Source organism: Octopus sinensis, linkage group LG10, assembly GCF_006345805.1.
Source record: "Octopus sinensis linkage group LG10, ASM634580v1, whole genome shotgun sequence".
In the NCBI taxonomy this organism is placed as follows: domain Eukaryota; kingdom Metazoa; phylum Mollusca; class Cephalopoda; order Octopoda; family Octopodidae; genus Octopus; species Octopus sinensis.
The window spans coordinates 54,578,455-54,601,543 of NC_043006.1; the positions used below are offsets into that span (position 1 = coordinate 54,578,455).

General features: G+C 36.7%; 1 protein-coding gene across 3 annotated transcripts in view; it reads left to right on the top strand.

The window, feature by feature from the left end:
- LOC115216396 overlaps positions 1 to 21,244 on the top strand; it is a 36,474-nt gene extending 15,230 nt beyond the window's left edge. For all 3 annotated transcript variants that reach the window (XM_029785692.2, XM_029785693.2, XM_029785690.2), the window contains 2 exons: positions 12,663 to 12,739; positions 17,555 to 21,244. In XM_029785692.2, coding sequence (XP_029641552.1) covers positions 12,670 to 12,739; positions 17,555 to 20,346 — 2,862 coding nt within the window. In that variant the 5' untranslated portion in view covers positions 12,663 to 12,669 and the 3' untranslated portion in view covers positions 20,347 to 21,244. The remainder of the gene's footprint in view (positions 1 to 12,662; positions 12,740 to 17,554) is intronic.
- The last annotated feature ends 1,845 nt before the right edge of the window (positions 21,245 to 23,089 follow it).

Consider the following 23,089-nt stretch of genomic DNA (forward strand, 5'->3'; position numbering starts at 1 on the left):
CACACATGTATACACTCTAACACATTGAAGGATGCCAATCTATTAACTGGGTTAGGGTTAGGGTCATGACCCAAAACTTCTCACAGCATCACACACCCATACAATCATCATACAGATGATTGTATCAGTGTCATCTTTCCTGTGAACAACTCAAAACTTCCATTTTGTTTGTTAATATCCATCACCACTGTTATCTTAGAACTTTCCACTTCTCTAGACATCAGTCTCCACCAACCACTTTCTTACCACAGCCACTTTCTGTCATAAGGTAGGGGCAGGAACATACATTTGCTAATCTCTACTCCTACCTTGACTTTTCTTCTTTCATGCTCACACTAAACAAGTATCCCTCATTCCCAATTCCTCTATGTGAATAGTCTCCTACTTAAGGGTTGATTTGTTGACTGCACTTCTGCCTTCTTCCCCTGCACTTATCTTGCTTCCAACCACATCCTTATTCACTACCCCTTGACTCTCCCTCTCTGCTCTAAGTTCTTACACACTTTCTGCTTCCTCCTGGGTGATCTTGTTACTTTCCATATCTTCTCTAACCTACCTCACTTTTCATTCAAGCATACCCACACCCTACATGATTTACTGGACTATAGCTCCTCTCCTCATGCCTCCACCCAGAGGCTTCTTTTAGTTTTCTCTTACCAAATCCTACTCACAAGGATTTAATTAGCCTCATGTTATAGTAGAAGGCATGCATTAAAATTGAATTGTGGTACAAGCATTTTTAAATACCGTGTTTCCCTGAAAATAAGACCTGCTCCAAAAATAAGCCCTACCATGATTTTTCAAGATGTTTTTAATATAAGCCTCTAACCTGAAAATAAAACCTAGTCAAAAATGCTTCAGCTTGTTAGCAAGACCATGTCATGTTTGCAAAATAAAAGCAACTATGCATGCATGAAGTTGACTCACTTGTCCCTCAGGCAAGATGAAAGCAGAAAGAAAGAGTTATTCCGTGGAGTACAAGAAAGGAATCGTGGAAGAGTCACATAACAAGAATCTTACAGCTTTCTGTAAGGAGAAGAGTTTGGATCTCCGAATGGTTTGAAAATGGTGAACAGAGTATGATAATCTCAGCAGACAGGTGGATGAGGGAAGTGCTAAGAACTTTAAGTGTGGATCAGGTTGACACCTGTTATTTTCAGGGCTGGAAGATATCATGTCAGGATGGATTACTGACAGACGAACAAAGGCTTTGGTTGTACACAGGGCTGGTTGTCAAGAATTTGCTCTTGCAATGGTACCACAGTTGGATATACTCCCAGAGATATTCAAAGCATCACCTCATTGGTTGGATAATTTCTTTCGGCGATATGAGCTCTCTCTAAGATCGACAACACTGTTCAAGCTGGAGGATGCTGAAGTGATTCAACATGCACTTGCATTCAATTCCTTTGTTTATGTCATTGACTTTTCTAAATACATTCTCTCCAGTGTAATTGTTATGGATGAGACTGCAGTATTTGTGGGCCAAGGATCTAAAATGACAATTGAACAGACAGGTGCCTCGTCAATCTACGTTGCATCAGTGGGTTACAAAAATGCAAAAGTTATTTGTATTTTAGCAATTCGTTTTGATGGAACAAAAGTCCCACCGCTTATCATCACAAACAGCAAAAAAGAGAAAATAGAACAAGTTTCAGGCATTTATGTCCTTGAAATGGAAAAGACTTGATGCACACAAGCTGTTATAAGAAAATGAGTTGATTTAACTATGCCACTTGGTTCTCAAAGAGGTCTTTTAGTTTCGGATTCAGTCAGTACTCATCACACAAAAGATATGAAAACCTTCCTTTCTGAAAGAAGAATTGACCACATAACGATTCCCACGGGAATTACTTCATATCTACAAATATTAGATCTTGTAACAAACAATTCCCTCAAGGATTATTTGCGGAGGGAAGTGAATGAATATATCGAACATAGAATGGAGAGAAATCAGTGTGGAAACTTTGTCAAACCCAACTTCCAAGAAATTGTAAATTGGGTGAAGAATTCATGGAAGAAAATTACTGACAGTTGCGTTGCCAATGCACTACGAGTAGGGCACTTGGACAAAAAGTGTACATTTAAGGAAAGTTATATTGTCAAACAGGAGAGATCGGGGTTCATGATTCTACAGGAAATAGATTTGCAAGAAATTCAGTCTGAAGTTAGGGGTTTGATGATTCATGACATTCCAGAAGAGGACAAAATGTTTGTACTTGACTAAAAACAATAAGCAAATAAGTAAACTTTTGATAACTAAAAACATGGGTTTCCTTTTTACAATTTTTTCCTTTTACATGAGGACATGAGATTTTTTTGTGTTTCTTGGATTTTTTCCGTAAAAATATGACACCCCCTGAAAATAAGCCATAGTGTAGTTTTGGGATGCAAAATTAATATAAGACCAGGTCTTATTTTGGGAGAAACACGGTAAATGGCTTACATACGAATACACACACACTCTGCATATACAGATATACTGTGCATGTATATATGTATATAATACACATTCATGTGTAAGACATGCTTACTTATCTTTAGTTTAATCTTTGAGAAAAATGGTGCAATTTGAAATGAAACCAGCAATAAGGGGCAAATGTGAAAATTAGCTTGGCTTTCCTGAATTACTGAAACTAATAGGTAAATGCTCTAAAATAGGTGTATCATTCCCCACCCTATAACTTTATCACTTTTTATTTTGTTTTCAAAATGCTTTTTTAGTGCCTAAGTGAATATCAGAGATTCCCTGTTAAATTTCATTACTTTACACGCACACATATATATATATATACAAATTTGACTGTTTTAATCTTCTTCGACTCTTGTTGTACAGCATCCTTACATCTCTATTCATAAATTTCTCTCCTAAAAATTTTCAAATAAATAATCATACTTTTAAAAAATTTTTACTTATTTAAAACATTTATTCAAAATAAGAAATTCTTCCAATAATGCTTTCTTGAGGTAAATGTTTTTAATTGTGGTACTAAGAAATTAAAACTATATAATAATCTTTTCTACTAAAGGCACAAATCCCAGAATTAGTCAATTACATCGACTCCAGATTTCACTGATGCTTAATTTATTGACCCTGAAAGATGAAAGGCGCAGTCAACTTCAGCAGAATTTGAATTAAAAACGTAAAGACGGGTGAAATGCTGCTCAGCATTTTGCCTGGCATGATAACGATTCTGCCAGCTTGCTGCCTTAAGCTACTCTGTAATAATAACCTATTTCATATTATTTGTTTTAGTTATGTGTTATAGGAGGACTGGGCTTATGTAAGAATTTTTTAAACCCTTTCCTACCATTCTATCATATTTTGCTCCCCCACCAAAATAGGCTTCCAGTTTTCAGTTCTGAACATGGGATGTTGAGCGCTAAGAGCACCATCTGAGCGTGATCGTTGCCAGAGCAGCAAACTGGCTTCTGTGTCGGTGACATGTAAAAAGCACCATTCGAACGTGATCGCTACTAGCGTTGCCTTACTGGCACTTGTGCTGGTAGCACGTGAAAAAACATTCGAGCGAGGTTGTTGCCAGTGCCTCTGGACTGGTTCCTGTGCAGGTGGCACATAAAAGACACCATCTGAGTGTGGCCATTGCCAGTACCACCTGACTGGCCTTCGTGCCGGTGGCACGTAAAAGCACCCACTACACTCTCGGAGTGGTTGGCATTAGGAAGGGCATCCAGCTGTAGAAACTGCCAGATCAGATTGGAGCCAGGTGCAGCCATCTGGTTCGCCAGACCTCACTTAAATCGTCCAACCCATGCTAGTATAGAAAGCGGCTGTTAAACGACGATGATGATGATGTATATATATATATATATATATATATATATAATATATATATATATATAACATACAATAAGATATTATAATATATTAATATATATTAAATACATTAGAATATAGGTGGCTATAGCAATTAAAACCATAAAAGGTAAAATTAATAAATGAGGGTGCAAAATAGCACCTACGTTTGCTAGAATGAGAGCTAAAATTTAACTCGAACAGCCACACAAAAGAACTATTCTCATGAAATAGTCGGGACTCACAGAATGAAGTAGTTTGATAAAACCTTATCACGTGATTTCGAAATTTGATCAGTATGATCTTGTTTCTCATTGTTTTGCTCTTGCTTACTACAGAACAGACTTCCGTCCATTAATTCCTCTTTCAAATACATTCAAAGAAATATTGGTATCGTTGCTTGCTTTTCATAAAATGTGACCGTTGAACATTACTTGTGTTGACCTTAAAAATTTTATTTCGATAATGATGATGTACATATTCAGTTTTTACACATGGGCCCAGAAAACAGAGGTTTTTAGAAGAGTGGAAAGAAATGAAATGAGCATGCTCCTGTTGGGTGTGTATAAATGATTCAGTACAAATGTACTGAGAGAAAGACTGAGTATTAGGGAAATTATGTGGAGTGCAAGGAAGACAATTGTACTGATATGGACATGTGATGCTTATAGATAAGGATGGTTGTGTAAAGAAGTGCTGATTACTAAATATGGATGGAGTTTGTAGAAGGAGACATGGGGCAAAGTGGTGAAGGTGGATCAGGACCTTGGACCCTATGGAGGAGATGACTGGCAATATGTGATTCCTAAGCGAACCTGCCTAACTTAAATGAAGTTCTGGAAGCATTGTGTGTGTGTGGGTGTAAAAATGATGGTGGTAATGCACAACTCAAGATACCCTACCACCCTTTGTGTCTAACTGCAGCTTTTCCTTGATTCTGCTAATCTATAAGCTCTTCATTTTTAATATCGTTCTCTCCATTCACACTTTGCATTGGTCTACCCTGCTCTCATACTCTCCAAATCAAGTCTCCACCACCATACATTTGTCTCTTCCTCCACACTCCACACCTGCTCCTCTCTCTTTCTTATACACTCCCTCATCCTTTCCCTCTCTACTGTATCGGCAACACTATTCTGCTTCTCTTTTATTCTTTTACTTGTTTTAGTCATTTGATTGCGGCCATGCTGGAACTCTACCTTAAAGGGTTTTAGTCAAACAAATCAATCCCATGACTTATTCTTTGTAAGCCTAGTACTTATTCTATCAGTCTCTTTTGCTGAACTACTGAGTTACAGGGATGTAAACACACCAACATCAGTTGTCAAGCGATAGTGGTGGCACAGGCACAAAGACACACACGTATAAATACATACATACATATACACACACACACACACATGATAGGCTTCTTTCAGTTTCCGTTTACCACATCCACTCACAAGGCAGCCTGAGGCTATAGTGGAAGACACTTGTTCAATGTGCCATGCAGTGGAACTGAACCCACAACCATATGGTAGGGAAGCGAGCTTCTTACCTCACAAACAGCCTGGCAAAAGAAAAAAAAAGAGAGAAAAACAAGTACCAGATTTATAAAAAAAATATGCCCTGAGCTCAATCTGATCAACTAAACCCTTCAAGGTGCTGCCCTAGTATTGTTACAATCCTATGACTGAAACTAGTGTAAACAATGCATTGTGCATGTGTGTATGTATACACACTCACTGAATTGAATTAAGAGAAATAACTCAATGTGGTCAGTAGCATGTATTTAAACAACATAAATTAATACAAGTATTTCAGATACCATATGACAAATTCTTAATTTATTAAAATTTTCCCCTTCCTCTAGAGGATGTCATAATTGTCAAATGGCAATTAAGATTACATGAGAAGGGGAGATAATCTCACGAATCCACACTTTTTGCAAAGTTACATGTCATTAAGGAAAAGGTGATAAGAGGACAGTTGTGGGCATGTGGTTTTGGCATGACAGCTGTCCAACCTTATCTTCATTCACTGAAGGACTTAGACTTAAATAAAAAAGAATAGAAAATATTTATGGCCCATGTAAAACAAATACAATATACATACAAATGTGTTTGTGTGTGTGTTTTAGCATCCACTTTTCCATACTTGCATGGGTTGGAAAGTTTATTGAGGCAGATTTTCTATGATGTCAAGTCAAGGAATCAAATATAAAAGCATGCACTCACACATAAATATATAGACAGACTTCTTTCAGTTTCCATCTATTAAATCCACTCTCAATTCTTTGGTTGACTCAAGGCTATAAGTAGAAGACACTTGCCCAAGGTGCCATGCAGTGGGACTGAACCCAGACCCATGTGTCTGGGAAGCAAACTTCTTAACCAGACAGCCATGCTGTATGGCATGTTAACAGATTGTGCCATCACACATATGCACATCATTCTGTATTATTTTTGACTAGTGACTGAGACCTATGCTGTGCTTGAGAAGGCCTATCAAGCCAAGTAAAATTGTAGTCATGTCTGATACTGGTGTCACATAACTGGTACATAAAAAGCACCTTTGGAGCATTGAATCTCACAGAGGCAAAGTGAGCCTCTTGGAGGCAGTGACGAATGACTGAAACTTTGGCATTATGTCATGCTTCAGAAGACCCATCAAGCTAAGTAAAATTGCAGTTGTGGCAGATACTGGTGTCACGCCAATGGCACGTAAAAACACCCATTTAATTCTTGGAGCAGTTGGAGTTAGAAAGGGCATCCAGCCATAGAAACCATGCCAAATTAAACTGGAGTCTGGTGCAGCCTTCCAACTTACCAGCCCTGGTCAAACTGTACAACCCATGCCAGCATGGACAACGGATGCTAAATGATGATAATGATTTCCATGCTTCCATGGGTCAGACTGGTCACTGCTCACCTGATGTGGGTGGGTTTAGAGGATTACTTGTATATTGCTTAACATTTAATATCTGGTTTCCATGCTAGCATGTGTTGAATGGATTATTACCATGTCTTCTTCTTACATATCACTTTTGGTTATATGCTGTTCCTTATATCACATCTTATAGGGTGTGCCAAGTGCATTTCATTTTTGTGTCATGTTCTTGACAAGACTTATCAGAAGTGTCTAAAATGTAAATTATATGTCAGTTGGAAATTTTTTTTTACGTTGGACACAGAGGTAGTAGCAAATGTGGGCTAAGTAGGGAAGCTTCCATCATCAAGTACCATATAGCAAAGGTTGGAGATGTCCATTCACATGATGATTTCAGACTTCCAAAGTTTTACGTTATGGAGAATTAGTTCTCCATAAAGTACCCCAGCACAAACTAAAAGGATTTCAAAAAGATATGGTAACCGTTATGTTACCATATTTCTATTAAAATACACTGCCCTTGTTTCAGTTAAACTTTAAAAATAATGAAGAATTTAATATCTTGGTCATTATTAAGCTCATCTGGAACATAACTTAGCATGACATTTTAATTTAAATCATTTTAAAGCACAAATTTTGTATCATATAGCACCAGAGCAGTTTTAGATGGGTTGGTATCAAAAGGGTTAAATTTAAGTCTTTAGCTCAAAAAATATCTTCAGTTATTGTTGAAAAAAGTGACTGTTCTTTTCATGTTTGGCAGTATCTGATTCCATGTTTCAATTTAAGACTTGTTAAGTCTAAATGTTGAATTGACTAAATTCAAAATTGATATTTTATTGCTTCTTTTTTTAAACCATATTGTTCATATGTTCTGTTAACTGTCTTTTCTTGTGAATGGTATGGATAAAACTATCTTTACAATGTTTTGATAATCATGTAAGAATTTTTTGTTACCTTGTAAGTGTAGCATTATTGTTAGTTGACAATTTTTGAATTCACAGATCCTTTAGCATTCAGATTACTCTGTCAAATGTAATGCTTATTCAGTCTTATTGTTTTGAATTATCCTGCATTATCTTGTAGCTTTGAGATTTGAATGATGTGATTGTTTAATTTTAGAATGACAATGAGGGTAGGTGTCAGAGGTTGGATCTGGCCAGTTTGAACATAAAACAAGGTAGAATATTTGAGCTGGATATAGTTTAAATGATAAAGGGTTAAGATTTTCCAGTCATACTTGTAATAGTTGTAGTCTGTCACAACTGATTTATTAGTGTTGCACTGGAACTTTAAAATGCAGTGACTAAATCTGTTCAGTGTGGTTGTATGCATAGGTGCAGGTGTGGAATAACAATATAGTAGCAAAGGAATTCAGAAAACTTCCTGTTTTGAAAAACAAAATCTCCTGGTTTTTTTAGGGCAAAATTTGATAGAAATGTGTCCTTTAGTCAAAAATTTCATCAAAGTGTGCCTTCATGTGAGTCATGAACATGTGTCTTGCTTTCTAGAATATAGGCAGAAAAATAGTGTGTCAAACTTGAAGAATAAAATGATTGTGCTCCATATCTCAATTCAAACTCAAATATATCTCAATTCAAACTCAATTGAAAGAAGGCTCAACCATCATTTTACAAACAACAAAATACCAAACATTCACATGGAAAGTATATCCTTGATCATTTCAGTATCCTTTTTTTGTCAGATGGTTCTGTCAAGCAGACAGTGATGACAATTGAGGGGGTTTCAGTTCTAGCAACCACATGTGTCAGTGGAACCCAGCATAAATCATCTCTTGTTGGCCAGCTGAATGAACGATTTGGAAGGTGTGGATGCATTTGCCTCCCAATCTATCTGGACAGCAATGCCAACCCAATGTCATTCATCATATCTGCAGAGAAGGTATTGAGAAAGTTTGATATCACTTGTATTAAGTTTGTGATGAATGCATTTGCCCTGAAAGTCAAACTCAAGAGCAATGCTCTCATCATCTGACACCTGTTTCATCTTGATTGTGTGGTTTGAAGTTGGAGCAAACTGGTGATAACTTTTGCTGCCTGGGATAGTTTTGGTTAAAGCGAATCTTTCAGCTAGTTCATTTCGGGTGGGGTCCATTGCTGCTGAAGGAATGTACACAAATGTGATTCTTTGAATTGAACTTTCATGGAATTCAAACATCTGTTTTGCAGACAGAATTTGAGAAGCAGTTGGTCACTGCAGGTTGACTCTTGCTGTCAGTCTTTTCACAGACCCTCCTATTCCATCACAAAGTGACTTACCATGGCTGGTGGCAGTGAGGTGATGACAAAGATTGATGAAATGCTGCTCAATATTCTTCTTGCAATTCTTATATTGAGCAGCACAACCATCTGAAAAATAATGAATGACTTCAATTGAAGGATTCAGCCTTTCTTTTATGTGATCTACTGTCTCCTTCAGAACCTAATGAACAAAACCAACATCATGATCAAGAGCATCAGAAATGATGCAAATAGAAGAATTGTCAAGCACAATTGATTGCAGAAATAGACAATTACAGGATGGAGTGAGCACTGGGTCTTATTCCAGTGATATCCCTGGATTTTGTCTTGCACAACAAATGAACAATTTTCAGTGAAGTCTGCCAAAACTACGGTCTCATTTGGCCCTATCATTTCTTTGAGGTGTTTCAAATATGTTGCCTGGGCATGAACAATGAATGAGTACAAGGTGATTTTGTCAATTTTTTCTGTTAGAAGGTCAACAAATTTTTGAACGGACAGTGACACAGTGACGAGTTCAGTTCTGTCATTGTTGTTCATTACTTAAATTGAATCTCATCAGCGACTTGATCACTGTCTGTGGCATTGCCATCCTCAACTTCTCCAGCACCATCTTGTTCAAGATGTTGCTTCAAAAATTCCTGAACTGGTTCTATTCCTGGGCAATTTTCACAGTGGTGTATCATGTATTCCTTTGAGTCTCTATCACACACCATCATTTCACTCAAATAGTGATAGGATTTTCCAGACCAATGGGGCTCAGCATTAATTTCAAATTTTGATGTATTGGCATACACACACTGAATGAAAGTCCATCTGGTCCTACAAGAATGCACCATTTAGGATGGAGACTTACAAACTTGGAGAACCCAATTTTGTGTTCGAATTTTTCAATTTGTATGCAGTATACACTTCTCTTAGATTACAAAGGAGTAATCATTTGGAAACATGAATGTTCTTTCCCACAGTTAGAAAATCTTTTTTTCTGGGCATTTGTCTGGAAAATTCATCATCACAAAAGTAAGTTGCAACCGCATCAAGAATCTCCTGATTGATTCTCTGTTGTGGAACAATATCAGGACATCCAATAATGCCTTTATCATCATGCAACCAACCTGACATAAGCAAGAGCAAAACAATGAGAAACAAGATCATACTGATCAGATTTCGAAATCACGTGATAAGGTATTATCAGACTACTTCATTCTGTGAATCCTGAATATTTCATGAGAATAGTGCTTTTGTGTGGCTGTTCGAGTTAAATTTTAGCTCTCATTTCTAGCAACTGCAAAAGGAAGTCTTGGAATGTGGATTGACTGAGTGAATTTTGACTGGTGACAGATCAGAATCATTCATGGTGTTGTTTAGAGATTCCCTGGTGGAGTCTAATTGGAGCTGTTCGTCATCAAACACTAAAGTTATCAGGTTCATCTGTATCATGTTTGTTTTCCTCTTCTTGGTCATTTGATATGACCAAAACTCTATACTTGGGGCAAAGCATTTGTCCAGGAATGACCACTATTGCATAATTCTTTCTCAAGGGATAGACCAATTTCTCATGGACTGCCTGAAAGGGTGTAAATAACCATTTATTAGCATTGGTTAATTTTGGAAGAAAATTTTGATGAAAGTCTTATCAACCCCACCACTGCTTGATGACCAGTATTAATTTTTTTACATCTCTGTAACTTAGCAGTTTAGCAAAAGTGACTGATAGAATAAGTATCAGGTTTGAAATGAATAAGTACTGAGGTCAATTTGTTAGATTAAAAAGATGGTGCTCCAGCATGGCCACAGTCCAATTACTGAAATAAGTACATGATAAAAGATATAGATATAGAAAATCTCAGAAAGATTAGGTCACATATTTGCCACTCAGGGTGGCTGATGTACCAACAGTTATGACCATGATTGCTTTTTTCCTGATTGTATATACCTGATGATATCCAAAGTGAATCATTCAGTGTTCATTGAAAACTAATATATAAAAAAATTACACAATGCATCATTGTGCATATATCATATGTGCTAGCTTATAAGACACACACACTATCACAGTAATCACAGTCATATTTTACAATATATTTTGTGGGGAGAAAAAAAATTTAGTATGTTTCATTATACACTTATTAAAAATTTTAAATTGATTTAGTAGAAGAAAATGTGATTCTGAGTATGTAAATACAATATGTGACAGTATACTAGGAAAAAGTATGAAACCATAAAATATTTATCATATTTAAACTACAGAATACAAGTACCATTTCTCAACTGGATCTCTTTTCAGACCATCTGTATTGTTTATATTTTGGTCAAGAGAATTGCCAAAAAGAATGTAAAACTTGTATTTTTTGGCTATAATGCTTTGTGTTAACTGCAATCAGCCACTTGGGTAGCACATCTCTACTATGGTTTTGTTGTCATCCACTCATTGCGAATAGCTGACAAGCCAATGAAAGTTTAATATTCCTTTCATTTTTCTAGGAGAATTTTTATGTTGGGAATTAAAAAATGTTTCTTAATGGTAACACAGTCATTTTGATCTTGTTGTGGTGCGTGTTGTTACGATGATTTAAGATTGAAAATGTTGACCCCATTTTAAAGACAAGGAATATAAAAGAAGGAATTTGGTTACTTCATTAATGAAGTCTGGCATTTTTTGTTTTCTCCCATTCAGGCTCTTGTATGTGTTTTAACTTGTTATAAGGAATATATATATTTAATAATGTAGCAGTATCACAGGAAGGTTAATGGAGAATGTAATCTTTGTGTGTGTGGCAAATGTGCAGGTACAACAAGCACTAAAAATGCACAAACAATAGACTCCCTCACATGTTTGGTGGGAATCAATAGAAGTAGTAGATAGCTTCTGTTACCTAGGAGACCAGAGTTGTAGATAGCTTTTGTTACCTAGGGCAAAGATCATAGAACTTCTACCTTTGTTGGTAACTAAGGGCCTCTACCTCAGATTGAAAGCAGATTGTATGATACCTATGTATATACAGCTATATTACATGGCAGTGAAACATGGGCTTTTACTACAGAGGACTGACGAAGGCTTGAAAGAAATGAAGCTAGCATGTTCTACCGGATGGGCAATGTCAGTGCGTATGTATGATAGTCTAAATGGTTTAAGAGGAAAACTGGGTATAAGAGGCATCAGATGTGTGCAAAAGAGAAGACTGTGCTGGTTTGGTCATATGAATCATATGGATGAGGACAGCTGTATAAAGAAGTGCTGAACTCTAATTGTGGAGGGTTCCTGTAGAAAGGGTAGACCCAGGAAGACATGGGATGAAGTGGTGAGAAAGGATCTTTGGATGTTGGGCCTCATTGAGGAAATAACATTGGACTGGGAGATGTGGTGATTTGCTTTACTTGATGAGTCAAACTAAGTAAAATTGCTTTTTTGCTGCACATACAGGCTGGTCCTTTCAGGTGCCAGTGTCACATAAAAGCTCCTGTGCTGGTGCTGCATAAATGCACCTGTGCCGGTGACATGTAAAAAGCACCCAGCACACTCTGATAGGTGGTTGACATTAGGATGGGTATTCGGCCATAGAAATCCTATCACAATAGACAATTGGAGTCTGGACAGCTACCAGCTGACCAGCTCTGTCAAACTGTCCAACCCATGCCAGCATGGAAAGTGGACATTAAACAACAATAATGATGCTTACTGATTTAATATGGCTTTTACATTTTTTTTATTTTAGTGTAATAATGTCCAAAGACAACCCTGCTCCTGAACTTCTTTTGGAAGGTTATGAGGTTTATGATGGACCAAAAGGAGGTAAGTTAAATACAGTGTGCTTTTTATATTCTTTAATTTAAAAATAGTGTTTTAACCAAAGAAAGATAATCAGTACAAGGCTGTGTATAAGGCTGACTCAGGTTAAATGTAAGATAAACACTCCTTTCAATGGATTACTTGTTAAAGATATATTTGAAGATACCCCTCATCCGAATGATGGAATGTACTTCAAAGAGAATGTCTATATTTATATGTCTGTTTAAGATGTGAACATGTATGTATTTGCTGTTGAGTGGTAAAAGTAACTTCCAATAACTTGCTTATTAATTCTTGTTATTATGAATTAATCATACATTATTGTGTATTACAGTTCTATATTTAAGAGATGAAGAATTATGTACATTATTTACATTTGACGGATATTTGTACTCATCTTGTTTGTTGCTAACACGTTTCAGTGTATGGCGTAGTGGTTAAGAACACAGGCTATTAACCCCATGATTCCAAGTTCAATTCTAAGCTGTGACCTGAATAATAACAATAACAACATCAAAAAATATCTTAGGAATGAGAATCCAGGTTCGATATTTCCCCATTTACCTGATGAGCCAAAACGTGTTAACAAACAAGATGAAGACAAATATCAGTCAAATGTAAATAATGTATTATTGTGTAACTTTGAGCTTTCAATGATGTGATAATTTATTTTTAGAATGATGTATAGGTGCGAGAGTCCTGATCTGGCGAGTTGAACATAAAACAATAGCATATTTGGGTCCAATGTGGCTAGTTTAAATGCCAATGGATTAATAATGGGGAGGAAAATTTGTGAGGTTCAGTGACTTCAGTTAGAGGAACAAAAATGGTTAGAAAGTTAGAGAAGCTGGTAAAACTTCATGGTGGCCAGAAGAGCAAAATAAAACCAGAGTTAATCACAAGAATCCAAAATGTATACAGGGGTTTTATTTCATGATAATTAGTTACATGTAGATATTTTCTATGGGTTTGAGTATAGCTCTAGTTAAGAGATTCACTTTGAAAGTATATGGTTCTGGGTGCTGCATGCTATTCTGGGTGTCTTCTACCAAAACCTTGGATCACCCTAAGCTTTTAAGTAAAACTGGTTTGACTGAAATTCTATAGGATTGTACCAATTCTCAGGTGATAGCTTTTACCCCAATACTTGGCCCTTGGTGCCCTTAACAGATTTTGCTCTCTTACAGGTCCACAATTTATGGATTTGTTACCTACAGCTATAATACCATGCTGATAGGTTATCAATACCTTTTCTTGTCACTATGTCATAATAAATTAAAAAGTTGAAATTAAAATGGATTATAAAAAGGGGATGCATTGAGGCATCAACAAATGTATGAGAGTGATAATGTCAATCATGTATTTATATACCAGTGATGTATTTAACAGACTATAAGTTGCTGAAGAACCATACCTAGCTTTTGTCAACTTTCAGAAGATCTTATACACAACGTAATTTGGGACACTAAGAATAATTAGATTAGTGTTTGAAAAATTGTCATTAACTTCTAAGGTACTTCCTATGGATCTTTGAAATTCTCTTGTACTATTTTTCTTCATCTTAGTTTTGTACAAGCCTTTTAGTTACATCCTTGTACTAATATTTTATATACATTTTATGTATCATTAATTGAACATCATTTTGCTATTTTTAAATTGACTGGCTATATAGTTATAAAATAAACAATTTTTGCAGGCTGGGGTACACTTGTTTGCATAGGTTTCATTACTTATTGTTATTTATTTTATCAAAAGGGTAGGATTTAAACACCCCACTCTCATCCAATGGTGTTTGAATTGAGAATTTAAAAAGAAATGGAATATAAAAATTTTAGTTTGCCTCTGGACCTCTTAGCATCTCATTCAGTACCTTTTAACCCTTTTATTACTAAATTAAGTACACAACAAAACTTTAATAGAGAAGAATTTTGCAAATTATTGGATTATCTATCAGTTGAATTTAATGCACATAAGACAGGTATGCAATAAAGGTAAAATAGAATGAAAAAGGTTTACCATAAAATACTGGAATTTGTCTTTGAGGAAAATTAGGAAATGAAATAGATGCCATCAACTAAATGAGATAAACTCACAAATCAGACATAAATACACAGAAACACATATACTCATAATTCACAATCCAAATTAATCAAAATTTGTCACACATCTTACATATTAAATTAAAATTACAGGAAAATAAAAACAAGCTAAATTTGACAAAATATATCCATAAATCAAATTTATACGCATATGTGAAAACAGGGAAAGCCCCAGGCCCATCAGGAATCACTGCAGAGATGCTCAAAATATCTGGTAGTGTCGGCTATAGCCTAGTCACCCGTATAGTTAATCAGGTGATACACGAAGGAGTCATACCCAATGACTGGTGTAGCAGCATAATAGTCAACTGCTACAAAGGTAAAGGTGACACCCTAGATACAAATAACTACAGGGGTATCAAGCTGCTGGGTCAGGTAATGAAGGTTACGGAGAGGGTTATAGCCCAACTAATTAGAGAGAGAGTTAGCTTAGATGAGATGCAGTTTGGGTTCGTGCCAGGGAAAAGTACTACTGATGCTATATTCCTGGTAAGACAGCTGCAGGAGAAATACCTAGCCAAAGATAAGCCCCTGTACCTGGCTTTTGTTGACATGGAGAAAGCTTTCGACAGGGTCCCCCCCGATCCCTTATCTGGTGGTCAATGAGGAAACTAGGGATAGATGAATGGTTAGTGAGAGCTGTGCGAGCCATGTACAGGGACGCTGCTAGTAAGGTGAGGGTTGGCAACGAGTACAGTGAAGAATTCCGGGTAGAGGTTGGGGTCCACCAAGGTTCAGTCCTCAGTCCCCTCCTATTTATCATAGTCCTCCAGGCAATAACGGAGGAATTCAAGACAGGATGCCCCTGGGAGCTCCTCTATGCTGATGACCTTGCTCTAATTGCTGAGTCACTATCAGAACTGGAGGAGAAGTTTCAGGTGTGGAAGCAAGGTTTAGAATCGAAGGGCCTTAGAATCAACCTAGCCAAAACCAAAGTCCTAATAAGTAGGAAGGTAGACCAATCATAAACACCTTCAGGTAGATGGCCCTGCTCGATCTATAAAAAAGGCGTAGGTAGAAACTCTATAAGGTGCACCAAGTGTAAGCTATGGACACATAAGAGGTGTAGCAATGTCAAAGGAAGGCTAACTAGGAAAATAGTTTTTGTCTGTGGCAGATGCTCAGGAGCAATAAACACTGAAAATGTGCAGAGACCAACTTCTACCATGTTCCAGGGAGAAAAACTAGAAGTAGTTGATAGCTTCCGCTACCTAGGTGACCAAGTCAGTAGCGGGGGTGGGTGTGCTGAAAGTGTAACTGCTAGAGTAAGAATAGCCTGGGCAAAGTTTAGAGAGCTCTTACCCCTGCTGGTGACAAAAGACCTCTCGCTCAGAGTAAAAGGCAGACTGTATGATGCATGTGTACGTACAGCCATGCTACATGGTAGTGAAACATGGGCTGTGACTGCTGAGGATATGCGTAAGCTCGCAAGAAATGAAGCCGGTATGCTCCGATGGATGTGTAATGTCAGTGTTCATAATCGCCAGAGTGTAAGTACCTTGAGAGAAAAGTTGGACCTAAGAAGCATCAGTTGTGGTGTGCAAGAGAGACGTTTGCGCTGGTATGGTCATGTGATGAGAATGGCTGAAGATAGTTGTGTGCAAAAGTGCCACACCCTAGCAGTTGAGGGAACCTGTGGAAGAGGTAGACCCAGGAAAACCTGGGACGAGGTGGTGAAGCACGACCTTCGAACTTTAGGTCTCACCAAGGAAATGACTAGAGACCGAGACCTATGGAAGTATGCTGTGCGTGAGAAGACTCGGCAAGACTAGTGAGACTATAACCTGTGGCCTCTACCTGGTATGTAGCCAGTCGACTTATACATACCTTTCCTTCTTGGCACACAAAACTCCACTTGTGAAGACCCGTTGAGGCAAGTGAAAATCAAAATCAAAATCAAAATCAAACCAAATCAAATCAGATATCAGAAAGCAGAACCAAAATCGTAGTCGATCAACATCAATGGAAATTACAGCTGTGATACCAGTGCCGGTGACAAGTAAGCGAACCATCTGATCGTGGCCGTTGCCAGTGCCGCCCCGTGCTGGTGGCATGTAGCACCATCCGTTCGTGGCCGTTGCCAGCCTGGCCCCCGTGCCGGTGGCACGTAAAAAGCACCATCCGATTGTGGCCGTTGCCAGCCTCGCCTGGCCCCCGAGCCGGTGGCACGTAAAAAGCACCATCCGTCCGTGGCCGTTTGCCAGCTCCGTCTGGCACCTGTGCAGGTGGCACGTAAAAAGCACCCACTACACTCACAGAGTGGTTGGCGTTAGGAAGGGCATCCAGCCATAGAAACACTGCCAGATAAGACTGGGCCTGATGCAGCCTTCTGGCTTCACAGACCCCAGTTGAACCGTCTAACCCATGCTAGCATGGAAAGCGGACGCTAAATGATGATGATGATGATGTGCATATACACTCACTCACTCTCTCTCACTATCATGTGGGAAAACTCTTTTTTTCTCCTCTGTTTATATTCTGAGTAATGAGTTGTTTCAAGTCACTTCAAAGGGAAAAGTTTAAAATAATAATCTAATGGGTTCTTTTCCTTGGAAAGACTGTGGCTAGGTCTAATATCTGAAACCTGGCTAAGTAGTTATTTCAAAGCATTTTCAAGTTAGCATAAAATGTTTACAGGATCATGTCAGATAGTAAGCAATTAGAAAATACTTAATTATGAATTATATAATTGATATGTTATCTTTTTTTTTTGTTTTAGGTGATAACGATAATCTACTCATCACAAATCTTGAATCATTGGCCCCAAGTGATCAGCAGTCACATCAATCTGATTCGCAATCTGGTTTTGATAGCCTTTCAAATGATAAACAGAATCTCTCTCCTAAAGTGTCAAATTCTTCTCAGTTGGTGGATTCAGTTGTGGAGAATCAGTCAGATGCAGTTGATTCTGGCGAAAATCAAGATCCTTTGTTGGAAATTAAGAAAATGAAAGGATTATTAGAGCAGTTGATTGCAAAAACTGAAGCTTCAAAAGCTACATCTGATGTTGTAAACACCACTGAAACCACTTCTGTTACACAACAGTCAACACCATCAAAAAAATCCTCTTCCGATAGCCAAGATGCGAATACATTCCCTCCGACTGAGGACAGTGTTTCTTTTCCTGTTAATTCAGAGGCTACTGCTCAGGTAACCAAAGCAACAAAGAAGAGCATTGCTCAACTGAAATACAAAGGCCACAATATTGCTGGTACAATTCTGAGACCGAAGTCACCTACGCGAAACTGTTCAATTCCAGAAAAAGATAAAACTCACTTTCCTAGTGCTCTAATGCAAATGGATGTAAAAGAGGATGCTGCTACTAAAGTATTAAGGGTGCAGAAACATGAAGTGATCTGTGCTCTAGGTGCACCTGTTTTGTTTCGTTCACATAGTGGAATGTTTGTATCAAATATTGATTTGACTTACTACTGGTGTAATTTCTGTCCGTTCAAGACTGATGACAAAAATGAACTTTCCCAACATATTATCAGTCACAGGTTTCACTGTAAACATTGTAGTTACCAGTCTTTTTCACGGGCAGATGTTATCAACCACTCATCTAATGTCCATGTGGAGTTCCAAGAAACATCAGTCTCTTTGAAATATTATGCTTTATTGCCTGATTACCTTCAAGTTTGCCTTTTTCAGTCAGATGATTCATCAGTGGATAGACATTCAATGAAAGGAAGTCAGGTGAAAAAATCTCGTAATGATTATGATAGCTATCTTCTTTCATATGATGATGAGAAAAACAAAACTAGAAAACTTAGGAATACAGGAGATAAGATAGAAAATGGACAAACTCTGATTGTTCATCCAGCTTCTAGTCCCAAAAGGTCATTGCTCATGGATGAGCCTTCTACTTCTAAAAAGAAGTCCATAGACAGTGACAATTCTAAACATTCAAGAAGTCAAAGAAAGAGGAAGAAGAGAAATAGTGTTGATTCAAGTGATGATGACAATGACGACGATGATGACGATAATGTCAGTCTTTCCTCTAGACGATCGCTGCGCAAAAATGAAAAATCTGATAAGAAACAATCGAAATCTACATCCAGTTCGGATTCTTCAAGTTCTGATTCAGATGAGGAAGCACCAAAGAATTTGATGGAGATTTATGAATGCAATTCTTGTGAATTTAAATCCAAAGAAATGCAAAAAGTTCGAGAACATATGTTCAGAATTCATCCTGGAGGTAAATTCTATTGCATTGATAAAAGAATACGAAAGAACAAAGCTAAGCGCTATATATTTTTTTGCTGCAAAAATAAATGTCCATTCCAGTCAACAGATCCTATTACATATACACAGCATGTTGATCGTTGCACACCACTACCTGTGATTGCACCTAATCTAACCAAAACCAGCAAACCAACAGGGTTACAGATGACTGTACAATTTGCTAAAAAGTGTCTGAAAAAAACCAATAAATCTGATGGTAAGAAATCTGGTAAAAAGTCCAAAGTTGAAGAAGATTATGGATGTCATTACTGCAAGTTTGAAACTGATTCTTTAATTTCTGTTAAGAACCATTTGAATATGTCTCACGCCAAGAACAGCTTTGTTGTACGAGATTTGAAGGCTGTTGACAGTCTTATGTCGTTCCTTTACTTGTGTAAATATTGTGCTTGGTATAGCAGAGACTACAGCAAACTGAAGAATCATATGGACCGAGAACATCGCATTCCAGAGAAGAAGCTGATGGTTGCTACAAATAGTGCCGAAGCCAAAAAGATGGCTGAAGAAAAGAAAAATAAAGCTCTTGAATTGAGTCATCACGAATCAAATATGGCTGATTCAGTCGTAGAAGAATCTGTGGCTCCTGTTAATGCTGATGATATCAGTTATCGGTGCTACCGATGTGATTTCTATACAGCTTCTGTTGAAACAATTAAGATTCACTTGACTACAGCTCATCCCAAGTGCAATTTAACAGCATTTACCTGCAAAGGTGGCAGCTTACGTACTATTCAGTTTTGTCCACAGGCTGACTGTTACTTCATGAGTACATTTAGTAGTGAAATGGAGAGACATAAAATTCTTAATCATAACATTCCTGACATGAATGTCTCTGGTAGCAAGAAAGTGTGCTATGTACAGGCCTACAAATGTCTCTCATGCAATAATACCATAGCAACTTCACTTGAAGATATGAAACTACATTATTTTGAACAACATCCCAATGTGTGCATGATGGTACGAGATTGTGTGGCGTTTGATTTGCAGAAACCTTCCCAATTATATCTCTGTGATTATGGAGATTGCCTTTTCAATGACTTAGACTATAAGAAGTTCCTTTTCCATAATGTCGCTCATGAGGGAGGAATAGTTTATGAATGTGTTCATTGCAATGATTGGGTTAGCAAAAACAAAGAAGATTATGATATTCATGTTGCTGCTCTAGGTGACCTGGAACATAATTTAATGGAATCGACAGTTGAAATGGATCGCTCTGGAAGCATAACTCGAAGACTAGGTGATGTTGTGGTAAAATTTGAAGAACCATAATAGACATTACTACTTATGATCATCATGTTTTCTTTGAAGTGGTTTATTGTATAACACCAATATTTGGTTATGAGGATAAACTATTACATAGATAGCATCATAAATTTATTGGTAATGAACATATCATTATTCTGAATTTATTATACATACTTCATAAGAAACCACATTTTACTGTTACTAGTCTTTTATAATTCCGACAGATTTATTCAAAACATTTCTACAAATTATTTTGTCCTTTGCAGTATATATACTTCAAAACATGACAATATATTTTGTTTATGAACTGCTGTATATATTTAGTTTTTTTTTTCCCTCTTCATTTTGGTATAAAATGTAAGTCACAAAGACATTCCGGTATGATATAACTAAGAACTCACAACCATACAACACATACACATGCATAACTCAACCTGTATGTTACATTCTCTTTTCATTTCATGTCTTACTCATTCTTTTTAGTTTAGTTTATCAGTTTTAAATCCTGCCATTTTGGTGGGAAATGTTACGTATATTAGATAATATTCAACTTGACTTGTCACTTCTATTGCTTTGAAAGTAAAGTTCTTTCCTGCTATCTCTTGAAATCACCTGTGATGAAACCTCAGCCAATCCTTGATATTGTCTTAAACATTGGTTGTAATAATGAATCGAGACAATAATATTGATGGATTAATATTTTCTAGGTGTTTTCTAAGTTTCACATCATGAAGATATTACTTCATGATATGATATTTTACTGAACTCAAATTTCTGCTTTAAGATATTTCTATTTCTTTAGCCATTCAAATCTATAATTTTTAATAAACAAAATATAGGAACATAATGTAAATATGTAACCATTATAACTTTATTTCTCAACCCATCCATGGTGAGTTTTGAAATAAAACATTAAATGTTAGAGGTAGTTTTGTTTTCTTTTACTTCATATTGGATTTTGCTTATGTTTTTCCTGTTATAATGAATGTTTCGGTCATAGTTTATTATATTAAAATAAACTCAGCATCACTTCACTGAGTTATACAGTGATGTTCAATTTCCATCAGCAACCTGTGTGTACAATCAGACTAAAATCTATTTTGTGAGCTCTCTCTTTGTATTGTTGCTATCTGTGCACAGCAGCAGCATGAAGCACCAACCACTGCCACTGTTGCTGCTGCTAATGCTACCAGGTCACCACATCCCACCCTGAAAGTTGGTGTGTCTCTACATACCATCAAGTTTGTCAGTGCCAGATTTGATGATAGCTAGTTGATCCTATCATATTTATGCATGTCTTGAAGCTTAACCTTATAACTTAAATCAAGACCCAGCATGGTAAGTGAATGTACAATGGATGTTGATGATGTAGTTCAAAAAGAAAGAAACTTTGTCGTTTTCTGCTTTTATGGTCTTGTTCAAGCTTTAGATTTATTTTCCTTTAAGAGCTTAATTATTTGAATTGTCAAGAATTATTAGCAAAAGGAAGCTAATGTTGTAAATCAATGGTAAATTTGTAAATTCAAAAACAAGACTGTAATCATCACAGCTACAAGAATGGATAGAGGTAATACATTCAACTGAAGCTAGGATTATTGGTCATATTCGAGAGTCAGTATTTCATTATTAGCCACTACAATCTCTGCTCAGTTACAAAAAATCATTGTTTCATTCTACCATGTACCGGTCATGATGATAGCTCTTTGTGGTGGTTACAACAGTAATACAAGTTGGACACATTTTGTCTGTCACTGCTTGTCACTTTGGTCCTTGCACTTGTTGTAGGCCAAAAGAGTTTGGTATTATGCTGTTCAATTTTAATGGCTGTGGATAAACTGGCAATACAATTCCAGAGGCTAGAATTAAATACCCTTTGTGCAATAAATCCATCCTAAATGTCGGCTGCCTCTAAATGCTTGCTATGATGGAAACTGAGTCAGAATTTCATTCAACTAATAAATACTCTTACAAAAGCAATGGAAAGGAAATATTAAACACAAATTATTAAATTCAATGGAATATTTGTTTTAGTGATGAGCTGATGTATTGCAGTCCAAACCATACTGGCATGGGAAAATGAAACATTAACTCTTTAGCATTCAGATTACTCTGTTAAATGTAATGCTTATTTGTTCACATTGTTTTGAATTATTCTTTACTTTTGAGATTTTTAAGATGTTAATTTTTTAGATGACATTGTTAGGTGTGTGTGAGAGGCTGGATCTGGCCAGTATGAACATAAATCCAGTAGAATATTTGGGTTTGATATGGATGGTTTAAATGCTAAAGGGTTAAAGTATGTTATTGCAGATGTTGATTCAGCATTTAATAATTATGAGAACGAGATCTTATGCTTGAGGCTCTTATATTTCAACAAACGGTAAATATGAAGCTGGTTGCCTAGTTCATAGGCAACCTACAATAAGGATTGACTTGTAGGGACACAGCATTTTATTATGCAACCATAATATACTACAAAGTATATTAAACAATTTTATAAGTCAGTATTGTATCCTACTGTGTTATGGTCATGAAAAGATTACTTTAACAAGACTAGTTAATTCTAGCCTTTGTAATTGTACTACCAGTTTATCTAGAGCCATTAAAATCTAAGGGCATAACATGCTCCTTGATTTGCAACAAGTGTAGATTAATGTGATAGGAAACTAGAAGTAGTAATGGTATTATGAAACACTAGTTCAGTAGAAGGATAGACAATAATGCACAGATTATTTGTGACAAATATGCCCTATTTATTTATATAATA